Source organism: Rhincodon typus, chromosome 20, assembly GCF_021869965.1.
Source record: "Rhincodon typus isolate 14 chromosome 20, sRhiTyp1.1, whole genome shotgun sequence".
In the NCBI taxonomy this organism is placed as follows: Eukaryota; Metazoa; Chordata; class Chondrichthyes; order Orectolobiformes; family Rhincodontidae; genus Rhincodon; species Rhincodon typus.
In genome coordinates this window covers 14,773,313-14,794,054 of record NC_063351.1, presented here as the reverse complement: position 1 = coordinate 14,794,054, position 20,742 = coordinate 14,773,313, and the positions used below count along the sequence as shown (strand labels likewise).

Here is a 20,742-nt window from a genome sequence, read left to right as displayed (position 1 = left end):
CAGATTTCCACCTTGAAGAAAAGATAAAGCAAGCAAACAGAAAAATCAACTGTTCTTATGAACAGTACTATTAGGCAGCGTATGGAAAAGGCAACTCAGACACTATGCAATTATTTGAACAAAATAGTGATATATGAATTATAAAGTATTGTACATAGGAAAGGAAAATCGATAAAACACACATTTCATGAATGATGCTTAAATAGATGAGGAGACTAGAGTCAACATATCCAAGTCATCTGGAGCAACAGTCAAAATGCAGATTGATTTCCACGATGCCAAAGAGTATGGAGTATAACACAACAATTGTTTGTTGTAATATACATTCCACATCCACTCCAGTTGTTGAAATATATCGCACTGTTGCAAGATCCCAATGGTACGCTTAACAGTTAACCTGGTTGTAGAATTATCTTTATTGCACTTGTCCCTTGCTTCTGCATGTGGCCATTTTATAGGTACTAGAGCAGGAGAGAGCTCTGCTGTTGTGGCACAGTGACAGTTCAAGTCCCACCTGCCTCAGAGGTATATAATAACATTTCCCAATAGCTTGATTGTAAAGTATCTGTAGGTACCATGAGTCATGGCTGTTGAAGAATTGCTGTGATCTTTCCTTAATCTTGACATAAACTTGACATAGAGGGCTGCACTGTAAAGTGGGCACTCACCAATACAACTTGAGGCCAGATTGATACCAGTTGTACAAGCCGACAATAACATTTCGTTTGGCGCTTAATAAGCAGTAACTCAAATGACAACATGGTTACAACTGATGAGCCACTGAATTCTTGCAGGACAACAGATTTGTACTTTTGTCTCACATTGCTGCCACTGGTCTATTGCTCCGTATGCACAAGCCTGGGAGAACAGAATGACATTTGGGACTGCTCCAATCACAGGCTGGTTCTCTCCCACACCTGCTGATGGCAGCAAAAATATGAAAGAAACAGCCCATGTTCCAAGCAGCATGATAGCTAGGAAAGTAAGTACTGGCAGCAAGAGAGTTGTCAACAGATCTGGAGCTACCTTTTGCCAGGGAGATGGACAAAAGATGGGGGAGTAGTGGTTTTCTCTCTGGTGTGAAGAGACATCTCCAAAAGGGGTGGGAGAAGGAGGAGGCTATTAAGGGTTTGTAGGGAGGGGTAGGAGGCTGCAAGAGGAAAAGTAGACTACAAGAGGGATGGGGAGGAAGGGGCAAGAAGGGTGGGGGATGCAAATGCAAGCATAGTGGGGAAGGAGAAGGATGTAAGAGGAGTTGGGGAGAGGATGAAGAGGTAAGAGGGATGAGCTACAAGAGGGCTGTAGGGAAGGTGTGGGTATGAAAGGTTACAAGAAGGGTCTGGAGGAAGATGAGGACTGCAAGAAAGTGGGGAGGAGGAAGGAGACTGAACAAATGGTGGGGGAGAAGGAAGATACAAGGGTAGTGAGGGGAGGAGGAAAATACGAGAGGCATGGGGGAATAGGCTGCAAAAGGGTATAGGAGGTGACTGCAAGGAGCATGATATTAGAGGCTGCAACAGGGAGGAGGGAGGGAGTAGAAGACTGCAAACAATTGGGGAGGAGGACACTGCAAGAGGTATGGGGAGGGACAGAGGAGGAAGAGGGAAATTGTGAGGGAGCCTGCAATGGAAGACGGTAAGGAGATTGTAAGCAGGGAAAGGGGACTATGAAGGAAAGAAAGCAATTTTAAAGCTATCAATCAAGAAAGAAAAAGTCAACTGAGAACCAGGGGAACTTGCAATCTCTGAGGTAATCAATTCTTTGCAAATGAATGTGGAATTTCTAGTTTAAGGCTGCATTGGTTCAGGAGCTACTAAATGGATGTAAAATGTAGGAGATGCTACTGTAATGAACATTTTGTATCAATTGTTATTTACCATATTTAAGTTCAAGATTTGAGATACAATAAAAAAAAGAGTTGTAAATGCTGGTTAAAATGTTTCGCCTTTTTGTACATTCTATGAAAAATCATAGCTGCAACCTCACCAGTCTGCCATAGATATATTTAGGGGATGATGTGTTTTTGTCTGTTCAAGTGTGTCAATAAATTTGGAAAAATTTGTTAACTTGTGTGTGCTATTTACCAATTTAAGTATTGTGGTGCCTACGGCATTGATGCATTCCTTGTGTGTTGTGGATTAAAGTTTAATAAGGATTGTCCATTTTTGAGGATATTGATGAATTTTTCTAATGCTGTTTCTGTGTCAGCCCAAATCCCCATTCGTCAATACCATCACGGAAGATATTGTTACCATGTGAATACATCACCTAATAAATGAGACAATAATAATGAAAAAGCAGCTCTGAAAACCAAAATGCACCCCTTCAGAAATCTCAGGAACAGCCTTTGGATTAACAATATGTTGTACCTTGGTTTGAACTGAGAAAAACCCAAGGACAATAAACAATCTGCTGAAGCAACCAGATAGTAAGGAGATCTACCAAAAACCCATTGTGCAAAATAGTGCTGAAGATTCCACTGTATGTTTCAATATCATCTTGATAGCTTTGACAATGGGAGACCAAAACATTCATTAAAATTGAGTATTCCTATGGTTTGCCAAGTCAGTTATCATATAATCATAAGCTTGTCCGTAGGTTTCAAAAGGAAGTAAAATCACGAAGACCTGCAGAATATAATAGTCACACCCTCCCAATATTTGTTGTTAAGCTCAGACTCTATCTTTGTTATAAATTGAAATTCATCACAGAGGTAGAGATTTGGGGAAAACAAGAAAAATTTCAAATGTATTAGCACCCACTTTGGAGAAGGACTGACTGCAGTTTAAAACTGCAATGTCTCCAGAAGAACAACCAGCTTACATTTGCCATACCTGCATCATAATTTCATAAACATCAAAAAATCTTTGAAACATGTAATTCTTTTTAGTTATGGAGTTCAACTTTTTTTCAACTTCACCTCCCCTACTCTATAACTTGTTCTGTTTTACATGCCAGTGTGTGTGTGTATGTTACTAGATTCAGCAATGATTTTTACCTCTTTACCTTTCACTTTGCTTGAGTGAGTTTACAATAAAGCTAATTCCTCAAGACACACATCAAGTACATTTTGACTTGAGAAATCATTTTATTTTAGAAAGATCAAGCTATGTTGTACCCAACCTCAGGCAGGAGAAGAGAGAAATTTGTTCTCCCTTGAGGACTTGCATCAGAAATTCAGCTGAAACAAAGGGACTGGATGCTCTGAGGAAGGGTCACCAGTCTCGAAACATTAAATGATTTCTCATCACAAATGTTGTCAAACCTGCAGAGCTTTTCTAACAACTTTTTGTTTGATTTTGTTTTTGTTTCTTATTTACAGCATGTGCAGTTCTTTCGGTTTTGTTTGGATTGCAAGTTTGATGAGTTGAGGGAATCGCTTTTTAAAAGTTTAAATTCATTTGACTTTAAGACATAACAGTTTAGATTTAATGAAAAATTACTGTTCATTAACAAACATTCATTACTGCACAAAAGCCATCCACTCTACGGCAAAGCTTTAAAACCTGCTCTATTAAGAAATCACCACAATAGCAAAAATACTGACAAGTTAGTTGTTAACTTCAAATACACAGAAAGATCCACCAGTTTCTTGCTCAACATCAAAATTATTCCATATACGCAGAAAAATCCACCAGTTTCTTGCTCAACAACAAAATTATTCCATATAAATCCCACAATTTACATTACACAGGACCTCAAGTAGTAATCACAGTAGTGTTACATCGCAGGAGTAATTTTGGCCCATCATGTCTGCTCCAGCTTGTTAAATGTTACCTCGTGCCCATCTCTTGCTTTTACCCCATGCACGTTATTGTCTTGGGGACTACTGCCAAACAAAGGGCCCGAGGGTTGAAGGTGCATAGTTCCTTGAAAGTGGAATCGCAGGTAGACAGGGTGGTGAAGATGGTGTTTGGCATGCTCGGTTAGTGCAGTGAGTATAACAGTTGGGATGTCATGTTGTAGGACATTGGTTAGGCTACTTTTACAATACTGAGTTCAATTCTGGTCTCCCTGCCATAGGAAAGATATTGTTCAACTTGAAATTGTTCAGAGAAGATTTACAAGGATGTTGCTGGGATTGGAGGGTTTGAGCTACAGGGAGAGACTGAATAGGCTGGTACCATTTTTTCTGGAATGTCATAGGCTGAGGGGTGACCTTATAGAGGTTCCTGAAATCATTAGAGGTATGGATAAGGTCAATAGCCAAGGTATGTTTACCACTGTATGGGACTCCAAAACTAATGGGAATAGGTTTAAGCAGGGGAGGCAGTGGCTTAGTCATATTATTACTGGACAGTTAATCTAGAGATGCAGATAACATTCTGGGCACCCGGGTTTGAATCCCTCCATGGCAGACGGTGGAATTTGAATTGAATAAAATACCTCGAATTAAGAATTTAATGACGACCATAAATCCATTGTCAATTGTCAGAAAAACGTACCTGGTTCACCAAATGTCCTTAGGGACGGAAACTGCCATCCTTATCTGGTCGGGCCTACATGTGACTCCAAACCCACAGCAATGTGATTGACTCTGAACTGCCCTCTGGGCAATTAGGGATTGGCAATAAATGCTGCCTAGCCAACGACGCCGTCATTGCATGAATGAAGTTTTAAGGTGAGGGGGTAAAATTTAAAAGGGACCTGAGGGACAACCTTTTCACATACAAGGTGGTGCACGTGTATGGTATGAGCTGCCAGAGGAAGAGGTGCAGGCAGGTATGATTACAACATTTAAAAGGCATCTGAATGGGTACATGAGTAGAAAGAGTTTAGTGGGATATGGGCCAAATGCTGGCAAATGGGACTAGATCGGTTTAGGATATCTGGTGAGCATGGATGGGTTGGACCGAAGGGTCTATTTCCGTGCTGTGTAACTCTAAACGTCCCGTTGAATGCCTCAGTAGTGTCTGCCTCTAGCACATTCCAGGAAGTGCATTCCACATCCTAACTGCTCATTAAGTGAAAAAGCTTTTCTTCACTTCACCCTTGTTGGGAAGGGGTAAGTTTAGGATTGAAGTCTTTGTCTGTTTAATACTTACCCAGGAGTTAAAGTGAGTTTTTATTCTCCAACTTTCCTGGGTAACCACAGAGCTTAAGTGAGTCTAACTTGTTAACCCGAACCCTCAGAAGTTTTTGATGTTATAAGGGGCTTTTTCAGAATCTTCCAGATGTCCATTGGAAATTTCAGAATCCCAGGAAATTCCCATGGAATCTACTACATTAGGTTTCTGCACACTCATAATGCACAACTCCAATCTATTCTGCTCCAACAGCTTTCTGGCCAGTGGACTATCTGGGCCTCTTTACGGAGGAGGCAATGCAGAGAAGATTTCCTCGACCCATTCATTAGAGTTTAAAAGAATGAGAGCTGATCGGCTTGAAATTGATATAACTGGTGCAAACGACTTAACCAGCTCCAATCCTTCCAAGCTTCTCAGATGGTCAAAGAATCGTTGTGGTGCAGAAAGAGGCTATTTGGTCTATTGTACCTGCTAAGTGAGTTGGTTGTCCAAATGAGCATCATGACTTCATGCCATTTCCTGCCTTTTTCCCCCATACCTTGGAGAGTATTTCTACCCAAATCTTCATCCAATGCCCTCTTGAATATCTCAATTGAACCTGCCTCCATCACATTTCCAGGCAGTGCATTCCACACCCATTACTCGCTGTGCGAAAATGTCTTTTTTCTCATTCACATCGACGGAGAACCAGTACCAAGTAACTGGGAGGTAATGGCCTGGTGGTATTATTGCTGGACTGTTGGTCCAGAGACCCGGATGGCATTCTGGGGGCCTGGGTCCAGATTCCGCTGTGGCCAGTGGTTGAACTTGAATTCAATAAATATCTGGATTTAAGAATTTAATGATGATTGTGAATCCATTGTTGGGAAGGACCCATCTGCTTCACTGATGTCTTTTGGGGAAGGAGACTGCCATCCTTGCCTGGTCTGGCCTGTGTGTGGGTCCAGATCCATGGCAGTATGGTTGACTCTTGGCTGCCCTCTGGGCAATTAGGGATGAGCAATGGATGCTGCCCAGCCAGTGATGAATAAAGGAAAAAAAAAGTTCTGATTTTGAGTGTAGATTGATAGGGTTTATCACTGGTGCCAGAGAGCTTCATTGCCCTGTTTAAAGTGTAGACTGATAGGGTTTTAACTGATGTAACAGAGCTGTATTACACCATATTAGTGTGTTGATTGATTGGGTTTATGACTGGTGCAACAGAGCTTTATCATACTGTTATAGTGTAGATTGATCTGGATTATTACTGGTGTACCAGAACTTTATTATCCTGTGTTACAGAGTTGATCGATACGGTTTAATTACTGGTGTAACGGAGCTGTGTTGCACTGTGTTGGGCTGTAGATTGAGAGGGTTATTATTGGTGCAGGAGAGCCTAATTACACTGTCTTAAGGTACAGACTGATCAGATTAGTACCTGTGTAACAGAACTTTATTACACTGTGTTCCAGCGCAGATTGATAGCGATTGTTACTCGTGTAAGAGAGCTTTATTACACTGAGTATGGTGTGATAAGGTATATTAATGGTGTAACAGACCTTTATTACACTGTGCTAGAGCATAGATTGATAGGTTTTGTTCCTAGTGCAACAGAGCTTTATTGCACAATGGTAGAGTTTAGATTGGGCATCACGAAGATGAAAGGTCTGAAGGTGAATAAATGGCCTCCACCAGATGGACTACACCCCAGAGTTTTGAAGGAGATTGCTGAGGACATCGTAGAGGCATTGTTGATGATCTTTCAGGCATCATTGGAGTCAGAAAGGGTCCTGAAGGACTGGAAAATGGCTAATGTAACACTCCTGTTTAAGTTGAGATGGGGGAATCAGAATCTATAGGCCAGTTAGCCAGCCTGACCTCAGTTGTTGGTAAGAATTCAGAGTCCATTTTTAAGAATGAGATTGCAAGGTAAAATAGGGCTGAGTCAGCACGATTTCATCAAGGGCAGGTAATGCCTGACAAATCAAAAATAGATTGTTTGAGCAGTAACAATCATGTTGGACAAAGGAGAGCCAGTGGATGTGTTCGACATGGTATTCCAGAAATCCTTTGGCAAGATGCCTCACAGGAGACTGGTAAATAAAGTAAGAAGGTGGCACAGTGGCTCAGTAGTTAACATGTGGCCTCACAGCACCAGGCCCCCAAGTTCAAATCCAGTCTCGGGCAACTGTGTGGAGTTTGCACATTCTCCCCTTGTTTGCCTGGGTTTCCGCAGGGTTCTCCAGTTTCCTCCCACAGTTCAAAGATGTGCACATTAGGTGATTGGGCCATGCTAAGTAGCCCACAGTGTCCAGGGATATGTAGGCTATGGGGATTAGCCACGGGGAATGCAGGGTTACAAGGATACGGTAGGGGTGTGAATCCGGGTGGGATGCTCTTCACAGAGTCGGTGTGGACTTGTAGGGCCGAATGACCTTTTTCTACACTTTAAGGAGGCTATGGAGATTATAGAATGCCTGAAAGCACATTTCAGTCATTATGGCACTCCAGGCATTGTGATGAATGACAATGGGCCTCAATTTACCTGTGAAGAATTCAACTGCTTCATTGTGGATCGGAAAGGTTAATGCCATGCAACATCTCCACATTATCCTCAAACTTAAAACAGTAGTAGCTGTGAAAATCGCCAACAGGAATTGTAAAGAAATCAATCAAACCCGACGCAGGCTTATACTAGACAATCTTTGAATGGAAAAATAGCTTCTGAAGATATCAAAAGTAGTTTCATTCCAAAGACTAATGTCACACTGCATCCAAACTACTCTATGAATAGTGAAAAATTACTGAAGCCAAAAGTAGTAATAGGCAAGAATGATAAAATCCTGATGAAATGACAGAACAGCCAAGTCATTGCCAACACTGAACATTGGTCTGCCAGTCATTGTACAAACATTCAACACTCTCAACAAGGTCAGCCTACTTGGCAACATGGAACCTATAGAGAGCAGCTGTCACCTCATTGTACATGCTCAACACGAACAACTAAAGATAAAGATATCGACACCACAACAGACAAACATAAAATACAGAAGCTGTTCCTTCACAGCAGCGATGCATCAGAAAAATGTAATCTCATCACTTTGATAGCATATAGAACTTGCCAGAGATCCATCACTCCCCAGCACTGGAAATGGATCAGCAATAGTTACCATAATAACAATATTCACCCCAACAGCAACAACCCCAGATGAGGACCATCATCCTACAAATGGGCACATAGTAGTCTTCAGCCAATTCAATTTCCTCCAAGTGAAATCAAGAAACAGCTAGAGGCACTTGATACTGCAAAAGCTATGCACAACATGCCAACAACAGTACTGGAGACTTGTGCTCCAGAACTTGCCGCACTCCTAGCCAATCTGTTCCAATTCAGCTACGCCCTGGTATCTTTCTGACAATGTGGAAATTACCTAGGTATGTCCTGTGTGCAAAAAGCAGGACAAATCTAACCCCATATCAGTATACTCTCGATCATCCGTAAACTGATGGAAGAGGTCATCAACAGTGCTATCAAGCTTAGCAATAACCATCAATGACACCCAGTTTGAGTTCCACCAAGGCCACCCAGCTCCTGATCTTGTTACAGCTTTGGTTCAATCATAGACAAAAGAACAGAATTCAGAGGTGAGGTGAGACTGACTAGCCTGGACATCAAGGCTACATTTGATAGAGTGCAGCATCAAACAGTCCCAGGAAAACTAGAATTAATTGGAAACGGAGGTGGGGAATCTCTCCACTGGTTAGAGGTATACTTAGCGCAAAGGAAGATGGTTGTGATTCTTGGATTTCAGTCATCTCAGCTCCAGGATGTCACTGAAGGGGTTCCTCAGAGTGATATTGTAGGCCCTACCAGCCACAGTTACTTCATCAATGATGAATCCCCTCCCTCATAAGGTCAGGAGTGGGAATGTTTGCAGATGATTACATAATGTCAGCACCATTCATGACTCCTTAGATTTAAGTAGTCCATGTTCAGCAAGTATTATACCAATATTCACCAAAGGAACGACAGCCCCAGAGGAGGAACATCATCTTACGAACTGGCAGATACTATCTGATCCTTCTAAGGGTCACTTGACCTGAAACGTTTCTCTCCACAGATGCTGCCAGACCTGCTGAGCTTTTCCAGCAATTTCTGTTTTTGTTACTGATTTACAGCATCCACAGTTTGTTGAATTTTTATTTGGTGCTATCTACATTTGGTCAGATAAGTAGCAAGCAACATTCATGCCACACAAGTGCCAGGCAATGAGACTCTCCAATAAGAGAGAATCTAGCCATTGCTCCTTGACAATCAATCCCACTGTGATCGCTAAATTTTCCACCATGAACATCCCAGAACTTATCACTGGCAAGAAACTGAACTAATCAAGTAATTTAATACAATGTCTGCAAGAACAGTGCTGGAGACTCAGAATCTTGCAGTTTGTAACCCACCTCCTGAACTTTCAAAGCCTGTCCACCATGTACAAGGTACAAGTCAGGAGTGCGACGGAATACTCTTCACTTGCTTGAATGAGCAACATTATCTCCCACATTATCCTGGACACCACATTCACAAACGTTCACTCCCTCCATCACCAATGCACAGTAACAATGTGTACCAGCTACAAGAGGCACTGTAGTAATTCACCAAGGCTCCTCCAACAGCCCCTTCAAAATGCACAACCATGTCCATTTAGAAGGACAAGGGTAGCACATGGTTGGGAACTCCACTACATGCATGTTTCCCTCCAAGCCACTCACCATAATGATCTGGAAATATATCACCATTCCTTCAGCATCATTGTGTCAAAATCCTGGATCACCCTAACAACATTGCAGGTGTACCCACACCAAATGGGCGACTGCGCTCAAGAATGTAGCTCACTATCAATTTCTCAGGGAAACTAAGGATGGGCAAGAAATGATGAACCAGTGAGTGAAAACCACATCCCCTGAATGAATATAAGACACTGGGTAACCTCCACAACTGATAATTGCGCAAAGGACAGCATATACAATTCGTACTTTTTCTGTAGAATGGGACATGTTTTAAACTGTGGTTGGGTACCGGCCGTCTTGCTGCAGTAATACGAGCTCTCTCTGTGCTGCTACTGTGGGTGTGTGTATGCAGTTTGTGGCGGCCACACTTTAGATCATTTGAAACAGTACGTTGGACGGAGCACATGAGGAAGTCAGGAGCAAGCTGGTGTGGAGGAGGGACGCTATCACGGGCGTGTAGGACCGAACAGCCTGTTTCTTCGATGGATGTCCTCGACAATTACCAGCCGGTTTGTCATCTCTCCAGCTCTGAAACAGCCTGGGAGGGGGAACAGGATAGCATCTCCTAATATTAAAATACAGACCAGACGCTCTTCTGCGTCAGGGAAAAGGTGTTCACGTCCCCAACCGACGGCACTCACGCATGCGCCCTCCCGCGTGAACCACGTCCTCGCGCCCCCTCCCGGTAACGGCTTAACTGCCGCGCCTTGTCGCGGCCTGATTACGTCATCGATCGTATCATCATCCGTCGCAGGGGAGGGGGGCGATGAGCGGACGAGGAGAGAAGTTGGATCTTGTCCAGGTTGGGAACATTAACGCACACTCAGGCATAGTGGAGCGGTGCTTGTGAGAACACGATGCAATTTGACAGCTAGACAGTAGCCCAGGGAGGTTTCAGCTCTATGCCTCTGTCATTAACTCTTTATTTTCCGTCGTTCAGCTGATGGCCTCCGAAATTCATGGCGAGGGTTAGAGTTTGGGAAGTTGGTGTTTTCGTTCAGTATGGGGTTTTCCAATAAATAAGATTTACATCTTGGAAGAGAAAATATCTCTGCATTGAGTTAGCTGAAGAAGAGAAAAGATAGTTAGTTATATGGTTGTTTTGGAAAGCATACATACATTCAAAGTTCTGAAGCTTTCTGAGTTCTGGAGAAGTCATACCGCTCTGGAAGCGTTAACGCTGTCTGTCTCCACAGATCTGCTGAGTTTCTCCAACAGTTTCTATGTTTGTTTCGTTCTTAAAAGTTGCTTATTCCCAATTAGTGAATATCTCTCTTCGTAACTCTCAAGAGTATCCTGATTGCATAGCACAACTAACTTTAGTGATTACTGGTCTATTTTCATTTAAAATGCTTGTTTTTACAGCTTTGGAATTGCTCTCCTGCCCTTTGAAAACCAGAATTAGCATGGGAGATACCATGAGCTCATCAAATGAAAAACATTTAGAAAGGGTTAGAAACCTGGAATTGCTATGAAACCTAGATATTAGGGAGAGGTAAGCAAAGGTGTAGACAGTTGACTAATCTTCCAGAAGAGAAGACTTTGCAATGCAGAGCCAAACATATTATGAAAGCAAATATTGCAGGTGCTGGAAATCTAACACACACAATATGCTGAAATACTAAGCAGGCCTGGCAGCACCTCTGGAGAGAGAAACAGTTAATGTTTAAGGTCTATGTGCTTTTGTTAGATGTTCAGATGAAAGGTCATTGATCTAAAATTTATCTCCTTATTCTTTCTACAAATACTGCCAGACCTATCCAAACTGGGGAAAAAACCTTTTGTATTAAGTAATATTAACTCTCATAAAATCTCTGGAGGAGAGTGTCATGTCAGAATGAAACATTTTAGGGGATTTTAGGAGTCTGAAGATTAAAATAGAATCTCTTGTCAGTTTAGGAGTGTATTGGTCAGACCGAGATACTGTGAAAAGTATTGTTTTGCATGCTAACCAGAAAAATCAATACCTGACATAAGTATGTCACAGTAATAGAACAGAGTGCAAAATATAGTGTTACAACTACAGAGAAGGTACAAAGAAAGGTCAGTTCTAATATATGAGAGGTCAATTCAGAAGTCTGATAACAGGGGGGAAGAAGCTTTTCTTAAATCTGTTGGTACGTATTTTTAAACTTCTGTGTCTTCTACCCAATGCAAGAAGGTGGAAGACAGTATAACCAGGGTGGGAGGGATTTTTGATTATGTTGGCTGCTTTCCTGAGGCAGTGAGAAGTGTAGATGGAGTCAATGGATGGAAGGCTGATTTTCCTGATGGACTGGGCTGCGTTCACAACTGTTGGTAATTCCTTGCGGCCTTGGGCAGACTAGTTGCCATACCGAGCTATGATGCATGTGGATAGGATATTTTCTATGGTACATCAGTAAGAATCATTGTGGACATGCTGAATTTCCTTAGCCTTCTACGGAAGTATAGGCACTGGTATGCTTTCTTGACTGCAGAGACCAGGATATTGGTGATATTTACTCCTAGGAACTTGAAGCTATCGACCACCTACACCTCAGTACCATTGATGCAGACTGTGCAGTTTCTGACATGTTTCACTAGTGATTCAGTGTGTGAATATGCAGATTTTAAATTGTTTTTGTAATGGCTCAGAGGACTTGGAAGCCTCTCATATGTCATCTCTACTCCTGATGGAGTCTGCTCCCTATGGAATTACAAGATTCTAATATGTTTCCATAACTAGAACAGGAACTGCTTGTATTTATGTCCTGATGTGCTTTTAATGAAGTGAGATGTTCTAAGACTGTTCAGAAGAATGTTATCAAACAATCTGTAACACTGTGCTACAGAACTTCTTAGCATGAAAGACCAAAAGCTTGGGTTTTAAGGACTGTCTTAAAAGAGGAAAGTGAGGTAGGGAGAATTTGTTGTGTTTAGGGCCTAAAACAAGCATTGTGAAATTATTGAAATGTCTAGAATTGGAAATCTCAGATGTGGAGAGGTGAGCTTGGAGGAATGTAATAATAAGGATGTGCATTTTGAAACTAATATGTTTCTGGAGTGGGAATTAATGCATGCAACAAACGCATTATAGGTGAGATCAGCCATGATCATATTGAATTGCGGAGCAGGCTTGAGGCACTAAATTGCCTACTCCAGTTCCTAGTTCTTTTATTCTTATGAGATTTTGTGAGAGTTAAGTTCTGGGCAGTAGAATTTTGGATGAACATTATATTTGGATCTCACTCACTGTGAAGCTTTTGTTTTACAGCACCTAAGATTTTGGGCAAAGTATCGCCAACCTTTACTGAAACATCTATAAAATGAAAAATAGTGGCGAAAATGTGTTTCTTAATTAAATGTTGCAGTCTTTGAATTCCGCTAAAGACATGTTTCTATCATGATTCATAGTTCGAAGAAGTTTAGGTGTGAAGATGTAGTAAAGTTTGAGAACTTCAATGCACATCATAAACATAACGTTAAAGTTATAAAGAAGGATGGGTGATATGAAACAGTGGTATGGTGGTACTGTCCCTGGACCAGTGATCCAGAGGCCCAAGCTCATCATTTTATTTTGGGGGTGAGGTGATGAATTGGGAAAGAAAGAGGCTACGAGAGGTGTAGAGTGACTGGAGCAGATGCAAAGACAGAGGCTGCAAAAGGGAGTGCAGTAGATGGTGGTTGCAGAAGGGATAAGGATTGTTGCAATCAACAACAAAAACAAAATCAGCAAACTGGAAACCAAAAGAACTTGAACTTAGCAATTACCATGCAAATGAATATGGAATTCTTATTTTAAAACTGTTAAGTTCAGAGGATACTTTATGGACAAATATTGGAATGGATGTGGCTATAATGAACATTTGTGTCAATTGTTAAATTTAAATTTGATATTGCAATTTGTGATGCAGTGAAATGGGTAGGAACAGCCTGGTTAATATGATTCAACGAAGGAAATACATTAGCTGTGACCTTACCTGTAGTCTGTAGGTGTGTTCAGGGTGATAGCTTTTTGCCTGTGGAGGTGTACATCAATTATTTTAGAAAAAATCTTAACTTTTATGCCTGTTTTGTGCTGATTTAGTACTGTGTAGTCTAAGAGATTAATGCTTCTAAATTCTAAATAGAAGAGTTGAAGAGTTGTATTGTGCCTTTGTTCAATGGAGGATTGATAATTATTGAAGATTTGACAGCGATGCCCACATTTCATGAACTAATATGAAAACAAACTATGCAATCTGCAGTTTTTTTTTTAATGTTAACAGGAGCATGGTCTTGGGGGCTATGATTCAGAATTCAGTGAAGATGAAAATGACGGTGAGACATCCAACTGTAAAAGTCGAAGGTACAATGTGATTCTTGTTAAAAATAGAACATATAGAAGAAATGTATTTCATAAGTTTATTTTAGTTTTGTTCATTAAACTTTTTTGTAGCTGTTTTAAGCCTCATTATTTTGTTTTTATTTGAAATTGTAGTTTTTGGCCACAACAATACACTTTGAAAAGTTATCTTTACTCTTATATAGAAGACATTTTCTTGACCACAGAATGATGGCTTGAACATAGCTGAATTAAAACCATGCAAAAGAAAGAAGCAATGCTTGCTACCTGGATATTAGTTTATAACATCTTTTTTGTCAAATAATACAAAAGATAATGCCCCCAATTTTCATATCCTCCAGCAGTAAAAACAAAGGCATTGAAAGAAGATGAGAAGCAATAAAAAGGAAGAAGTAATAGAGCAGTGAAGGAGGAAATAGTGAAGAAAAGCAATATGTATAAATAAACAGTCAATTAACTGACTGGGGAATAGGGAGGTAAAGAATGATGAACAGATGTTGTTTAAGTCAAGAAAGAGAGGGTAAGTCCTTTTTCGCACATAGCTGAGTTTAAAGTAAAAAGTATATACTTCACATCTCCTGATACCAAACAGGAAAGAATACACGACCATTTGGCATCTATTCGATCTTCTGCCACATGCATAGTTTCCTTCATTGCAAATGACATTGTAGTGTTCTCATTGTCCACTTGTCATGAGCTGTTGCTATCCTGCTGACCGTCTAAATCTTGGCAAATAGAGTCAACAGGGGGTGCCTAGATGAGGTCATTGAGCAACGTGACATGGGATGATGAGCAGGAGGCAACAAGGGCTCTAGAGGGGCTGGTGAGCTCAAGGCAGCGAGAACAGTATTCCTTTCTGGCTCAGTTTGGTCTGTGCCATTCTTTGGCAATTGCTTGAATGCTGCTGAAAGTGATGTCACAACTCCACGTATGTGGTGTGCACTTTCTGGAGTTACGAATTTAGCAAGCACTCATTTACGAGGATGAAAAGATTTACTCCACGGAATCTAAAACTACACCTGAAAATGGAGTTTTTTGAAATAATGGTAAAAGGGGTAATTTTCAAAGAACTCATCTTTGGAAGATTTTTATTTTGTTCCTTATTGAATTTAGCCATAGAGTCATGGAGATGTACAGCATGAAAACAGACCCTAAGGCCCAACTTGTCCATGCCGACCAGATATCCTAAATTAATCTAGTCCCATTTGCTAGCATTTGGCCCATAACCCTGTAAACCCTTCCTAATCATATATCCATCCAGGTGCCTTTTAAATATAATTTTACCAGCCTCCACACCACTTCCTCTGGCCGTTCAATCCATACATGCACCACCCTTTGCATGAAGAAGTTGCTCCTTAGGTTCCTTTTAAATCTCTTCCCCTCTCTCCTTAAACCTGTGCCCTCTAGTTTTGAACACTCCCCACCTCTATAAGGTCACCCGTCAGCCTCTGACACTCCAGGGAAAATAGCTTCAGCCTATTTCAGCCGCTCCCTATAGCTCAAACACTCCAACCCCGGCAACATCCTTATAAATTTTTTCTGAGCCCTTTCAAGTTTCACAGAATCCTTCCTATAGGAGGGAGACCAGCATTGCACACAGCATTCCAAAAGTGGCCAAACTAATGTCCTGTACAACTGCAACATGACCTCCCAACTCCTATGCTCAATGCACTGTCAAGTAGCCACGCTTATAAGTTTCAACACCTTACCAAGATTTTCGGTGCGGCAAGCTCTAAATGTTTTATTTTAAAAAGCTTAGTGTATTTTACAGTACAATCAATATCTGGTAATATTTATTTATGTAAAAATATATAGTGCCTTTAATGTAGTTTTAGAAAAAATACAAGGCACTTATCCAGAACTTTTTCAGACAAACTTTGGCACCTTGTCCTAGTTAAAATAAGTGATTTCTCAGCTGAAAGATTATTTAAGATCCTGGAATTTATTGTGCCTTAAATACTCATGAGTAATTTTAACACTTGCGTGTTAAGCTTTCATTTTATAAGGCGGCAGTTATGAAAAAAGTAGTGCTTATGATTATCTTGAGCTTGATTGTCTTCAAATTTTGCTGAAAGTGTTGGTAATCACGTTTATTACTGAGAGTTTAGATTGTATTTTGTTTCATTTCTTCTGTGTTTTATCATTATCCACTGTGAGGTATTAAATAGATGGACATATTTGCTGTTTGAATTCTAGAACAAATAAAGATGCTGCGCTACTTACGAAGCCATTCCAAAAGGAAAAGTATGCCCGGTTGGCTCACAAGCAAGTTGCAGTTCAAGAACGGGACAGGTAAATATATTTCTGGAATTTTAAAATGTGGATATTTTTTCTTTAGTGTTTGATTTTAATTCTAAAGGTTAGAATCTACAGATTTTTAAGATTTGAAGAATGAATCTAGCTGACAGTTCAGTACTATATTGTTGGAGGTAATCTCTTTTGAATCTTTATCTGTACTGATGGATACGATTGTATGATACTTTATCAAAGTGAAGGGGATTATTCCTGTATCTTGGCCAATATTAATTACTTATCAATATTCGTTAAAAGAGTTGAATTCTGTTTATAAATTTGTATGGAATGTTGGCCCTTATTTCAAGAAGGGCTGGAGTATAAGAGTAGGGAAGTCTTACTGCAACTGTACAAGGTGCTGGTGAGACCGCATCTGGAGTAGTGTGAGCAGTTTTGGTCCCCTTATTTCGGAAAGATATCATTTCATTGGGATTAGGTCAGAGAAGGTTCACTAGGATAATCCCTGGAATGGAATGATTATGTTATGGACAAAATCTAAACAGTTTGGGACTTTACTCACTGGAGTTTAGAAGATTGACAGATGATCTCATGGTATCATGTAGGATTTTAAGGGGTTTGACAGGGTAATTGTTGAGAGTATGTTTCCCCTCATGCAAGAGCCTAGAACCAGAGGGCAGGCTCTCAGAATAAAAGGATGCCAATATAAGACTGAGCAGAAGAGGAGTTGTTTCTCTGAGTCTTTGGAATTCCTTGCCTCAGACAGCTGTGGGAGAGAGTTCTTGTGTATATTTAAGGCTGAGATAGATTGATCAGTAGGGGAATCAAGAGTTATGGGGAAAACGCACCAAAGTAGTTATGAGGACTGTCGGATCAGCCGTGATCCTGTTGAATGACAGAGCAGGCTCAAGGGGCTGAGCTGGCTTCTCCTGTCCCTACTACTTAAAGTCTTACACAAATTGGGTGCGCATTTGCCCACAAAACCACACATTTCAAAAATAATTTATTCATTATGAATATGGGATGTCCTGAGAAGATGATAGGTCCAATATATATACATGAGTTTTCTTTATGCAATTTCAATATATATACAAGTTTTCTTTATGTAATTTGTAATTTTTTTTTGTCAGAGAGGAAGCAAGAAACCGACGTTTCCATCTTATTGCCATGGATGCTGTATCCTTAAACAGAGACAACATTTCAGAATACAAGTAAGGGTATGAGGGACAGCTTATGACGAAGCAGCCTTATTCAATGGAAACCTAGAAAAATTGCAATTAGGCTACAATGACTACATGTTCAAACAGCAAACATAACGCTTGCCCTGAGTGTCAGGCTACTTGCTTTTCAAGCTGTGCAACAATCCTTTAAAATGCTGGGTTTAAAGCACTGCTTTTTCATTCTAGTCCACAGCTTTAAAAAGCACAAAAGTAAAAAGATGATCTTTACAGTACAAAAACAAGCCAATTAATGATCCTCTATAAAACACTAGTTCAGGCTCAGCTGAGTATTGTGTCCTGTTCTGGTCATTGCACTTCAGGAAAGATGTGAATGCTTTAGAGAGTACATAAAGGTTTACAAGAATCCTTCCAGAGATTCACTTGCATGGATAGATCAGAGCAACTAGCATTATTTTTGTTAGAGAAGAGAAAGTTGAGAAGAGATTTAATAGAAACATAGAAATAAAGATGTTCGGCATCCCTCAGACAAAGGTAATTGAGAGAAATTTTCTCCATTGGTGGAAGGGTCAAGAACCAAAGCGCACAGATTTAAAATGATTTGGATAAGAAGCAAAGGTGAAATGAGGAAAGGTATTTTTACAGAACAAGTGTTTACAATCTAGATTTTACTCTTTAAGAGGGTCGTGGAGGCAGGTTCCTTCAAAAATTACAGAACCACAGGGAAAGGTAAGGGAGTGGGACTAACTTTATTGGTGCTACACTGAGTCAGTAAGGACCTGACTGACCAAATGGCCACCTTCTGTATTATAACTATTCTCTGATCCAGCATGATGATTAGAGTTGTAGACTTCCAAAAACTGAACAACTCATGCAACTTGTAGCATAGTCATACTGTATAACAGCCACAAACCCGATAGGCTCATCTGCCCACCCCACCCCACCCCCTGGACACTTTCATTCCAACTCATGCCACTCCAGGTACATGGTAGTATTCAAGTTAAAAGGATGAAGCATTTTCTTGTCAGGAAAGTGGAATGCTTCAGAAATGCAGTTTACTGCAAAGAGAACATAAACAGTAATGCGTAGTAGTTAAGTAACTATTGATCTGAAATGCCATTTCAACATAGTCATTATTTCTAAAGCATTTAATCAGATAGAAGCTGCAATGTCAGAAATCAAACTGGTTGTAATAGGTTGATAGAATTGAATATCAGTGCTTTTAAAACAGATGCTGCCATGGATTTATGTATAGTTTCTTGGATGCTCTGAGTATGTTTATTATCTTTACCTTGATTATAAGAAACAAGATAATGGAGCACTGGTTTTATAATTTGAAGTATAATACTGAAGGATGCAAAAGGTGTTTTTCCAGCACTGATGAAGATGTTATCTTAATGCCTGTGATTGCTGTCATTGTAAAATTAATGTACATGTGACTTTGAATCTTAGTCTAGGGCAAAAACGCTTCCAAACACTTCAGCTGCAATAAGTGGGATGAAACACTCAATGCTGGAGATGAAGCTGGCAATGCAAATGTCTCTTTCACAATCATTTCCCTCTGCATACATTAACTAACAAATGGTAGGGTGAGAAATTTAACCTTTTGCATCAAAGTTTGACAGACGTGGGGATCTCAGCAACAGTTATCATGTAATTATTTTCTCTTCACAATTCTAATTTTACAATTCAAATGTGCCTTCTCAAAGGCTAGAATAATTTCTACAGATATAATACTGTTTGGCATTTGCTGCTTCCTACAGAAATATAACATTTTTCTTAATTCTTCAAGTATGCACGACACAAGAAATACATCAACGATTACTTGCTGTACTATGGTGGCTCAAAAGAAGACTTGAAACGATCAACGTAAGTAACTAAATATGTAACAACTCAGTAACTCTTTCAGTACAGATAATGCTTTATTCCATCTATCGAATGCTAAATCTATCTACTGATCTCCAGCATGAATAATCACGTTGCCAGAAAATTAAAATAAGAACAATTCATTTGTGTATAATGCTGTAGTTTATTTGATTATTGCTAATACAGCATTAGGTAATGACCTGCATTGATTCCAGTGGAAAAATTTGTGTAGTATGTAGTGTTGCTTCAAGTTAACATCTGAGGAATAGTTTACCTTTGCCATAGTCATTTTAGTCATCATTTCTGACTTTGTTAAATCTAAAGGATAATGTCCTATTTGAATCTTGTTTGAATTTGTAAGCTAAAAATAATTGCTAGAAAAGGATAAATTTCGAACTTGAATACTTGATGGCTCATTGACTTTACTGGTGAGGTAAAATAAACAAAACCTTAGCTGCCAGTGTTTCGTAATGATATGCGTACCAGAAATCTTGCAGGCCTTAGTTTCAGTAATTTTGCAAAGCAGATGAATCATTTTCTCTACTGTGCTGCTGGTCTAAGTTTAAATATTCATGATTTAATACACTAATTGTGTTTTTGATCTTCGCAGTGTTTTTAGATTTTAAAACTCTGTGGTTACTGAGTCCACTGATCATTTCTTTTCCAGAGTGAATGATAAAACAGACCTGGATGTGATAAAAGAAAACCATAGGTTTTTATGGAGAGAGGATGATGAAGCCGATATGACTTGGTAATCAGTGTTTTTCCCAAGTGCTTATGGATATTTTTTGTCTTCTTATCATGTGCATTTGTTATTTTAGTTCCTGCTTATAATTTACAACCTTCTAGACAAAACGTATGTTTGGGATAACAAAATATAAAAGGAACAATAAGTATTTTGTTCCACTGTTATTTCAACTGTATATAAGCGCTTTTGATCATTTAACAAAATTTGATGCACCAATCCATCAGTCCTGTACTAAAAGCTGTTAGACAGTTGTATTTGTAATTGAAATTATAGTTTACTTGTCTCCTCAAAAAAACTGCTTGCATATAATGCAAACTTGACAACAGTAGGTACCTGGAAAAATCACTCTGACCACATTTCATGCTGAAATATAAAATGGTTTATTTGTCAGGACTTGAGAGAGACAATGTGGTAGCTACCTTTCTATTGGCATTTTTCTGAATCTTACTTAAATTGCTTCAAGATTCTCTATTTAAGCTGAGTTTTTCATTAGATTTTGCATGTATAAACCTTGAATTATACCCCACAATAATCTAGAAACATAGCAGATCAGAATTAACAATAGACAGAGCCAGTATTTGCGTGCATTTACCATTTGAGCTT

General features: G+C 39.8%; 2 protein-coding genes across 2 annotated transcripts in view; one reads left to right on the top strand and one right to left on the bottom strand.

Moving 5' to 3' along the window:
* lgi1b (leucine-rich, glioma inactivated 1b) overlaps positions 1-10,420 on the bottom strand; it is a 39,484-nt gene extending 29,064 nt beyond the window's left edge. Inside the window, exon 1 of the mRNA XM_048608868.1 lies at positions 10,038-10,420. Within this exon, the coding sequence (XP_048464825.1) occupies positions 10,038-10,197 (160 nt within the window). The 5' untranslated portion in view covers positions 10,198-10,420. The remainder of the gene's footprint in view (positions 1-10,037) is intronic.
* Positions 10,421-10,515: 95 nt separating this feature from the next.
* fra10ac1 (FRA10A associated CGG repeat 1) overlaps positions 10,516-20,742 on the top strand; it is a 20,623-nt gene continuing 10,396 nt past the window's right edge. The window contains exons 1-6 of the mRNA XM_048608925.1: positions 10,516-10,593; positions 14,021-14,100; positions 16,294-16,389; positions 17,478-17,523; positions 19,318-19,394; positions 20,059-20,142. Of these exons, the coding sequence (XP_048464882.1) occupies positions 10,558-10,593; positions 14,021-14,100; positions 16,294-16,389; positions 17,478-17,523; positions 19,318-19,394; positions 20,059-20,142 (419 nt within the window). The 5' untranslated portion in view covers positions 10,516-10,557. The remainder of the gene's footprint in view (positions 10,594-14,020; positions 14,101-16,293; positions 16,390-17,477; positions 17,524-19,317; positions 19,395-20,058; positions 20,143-20,742) is intronic.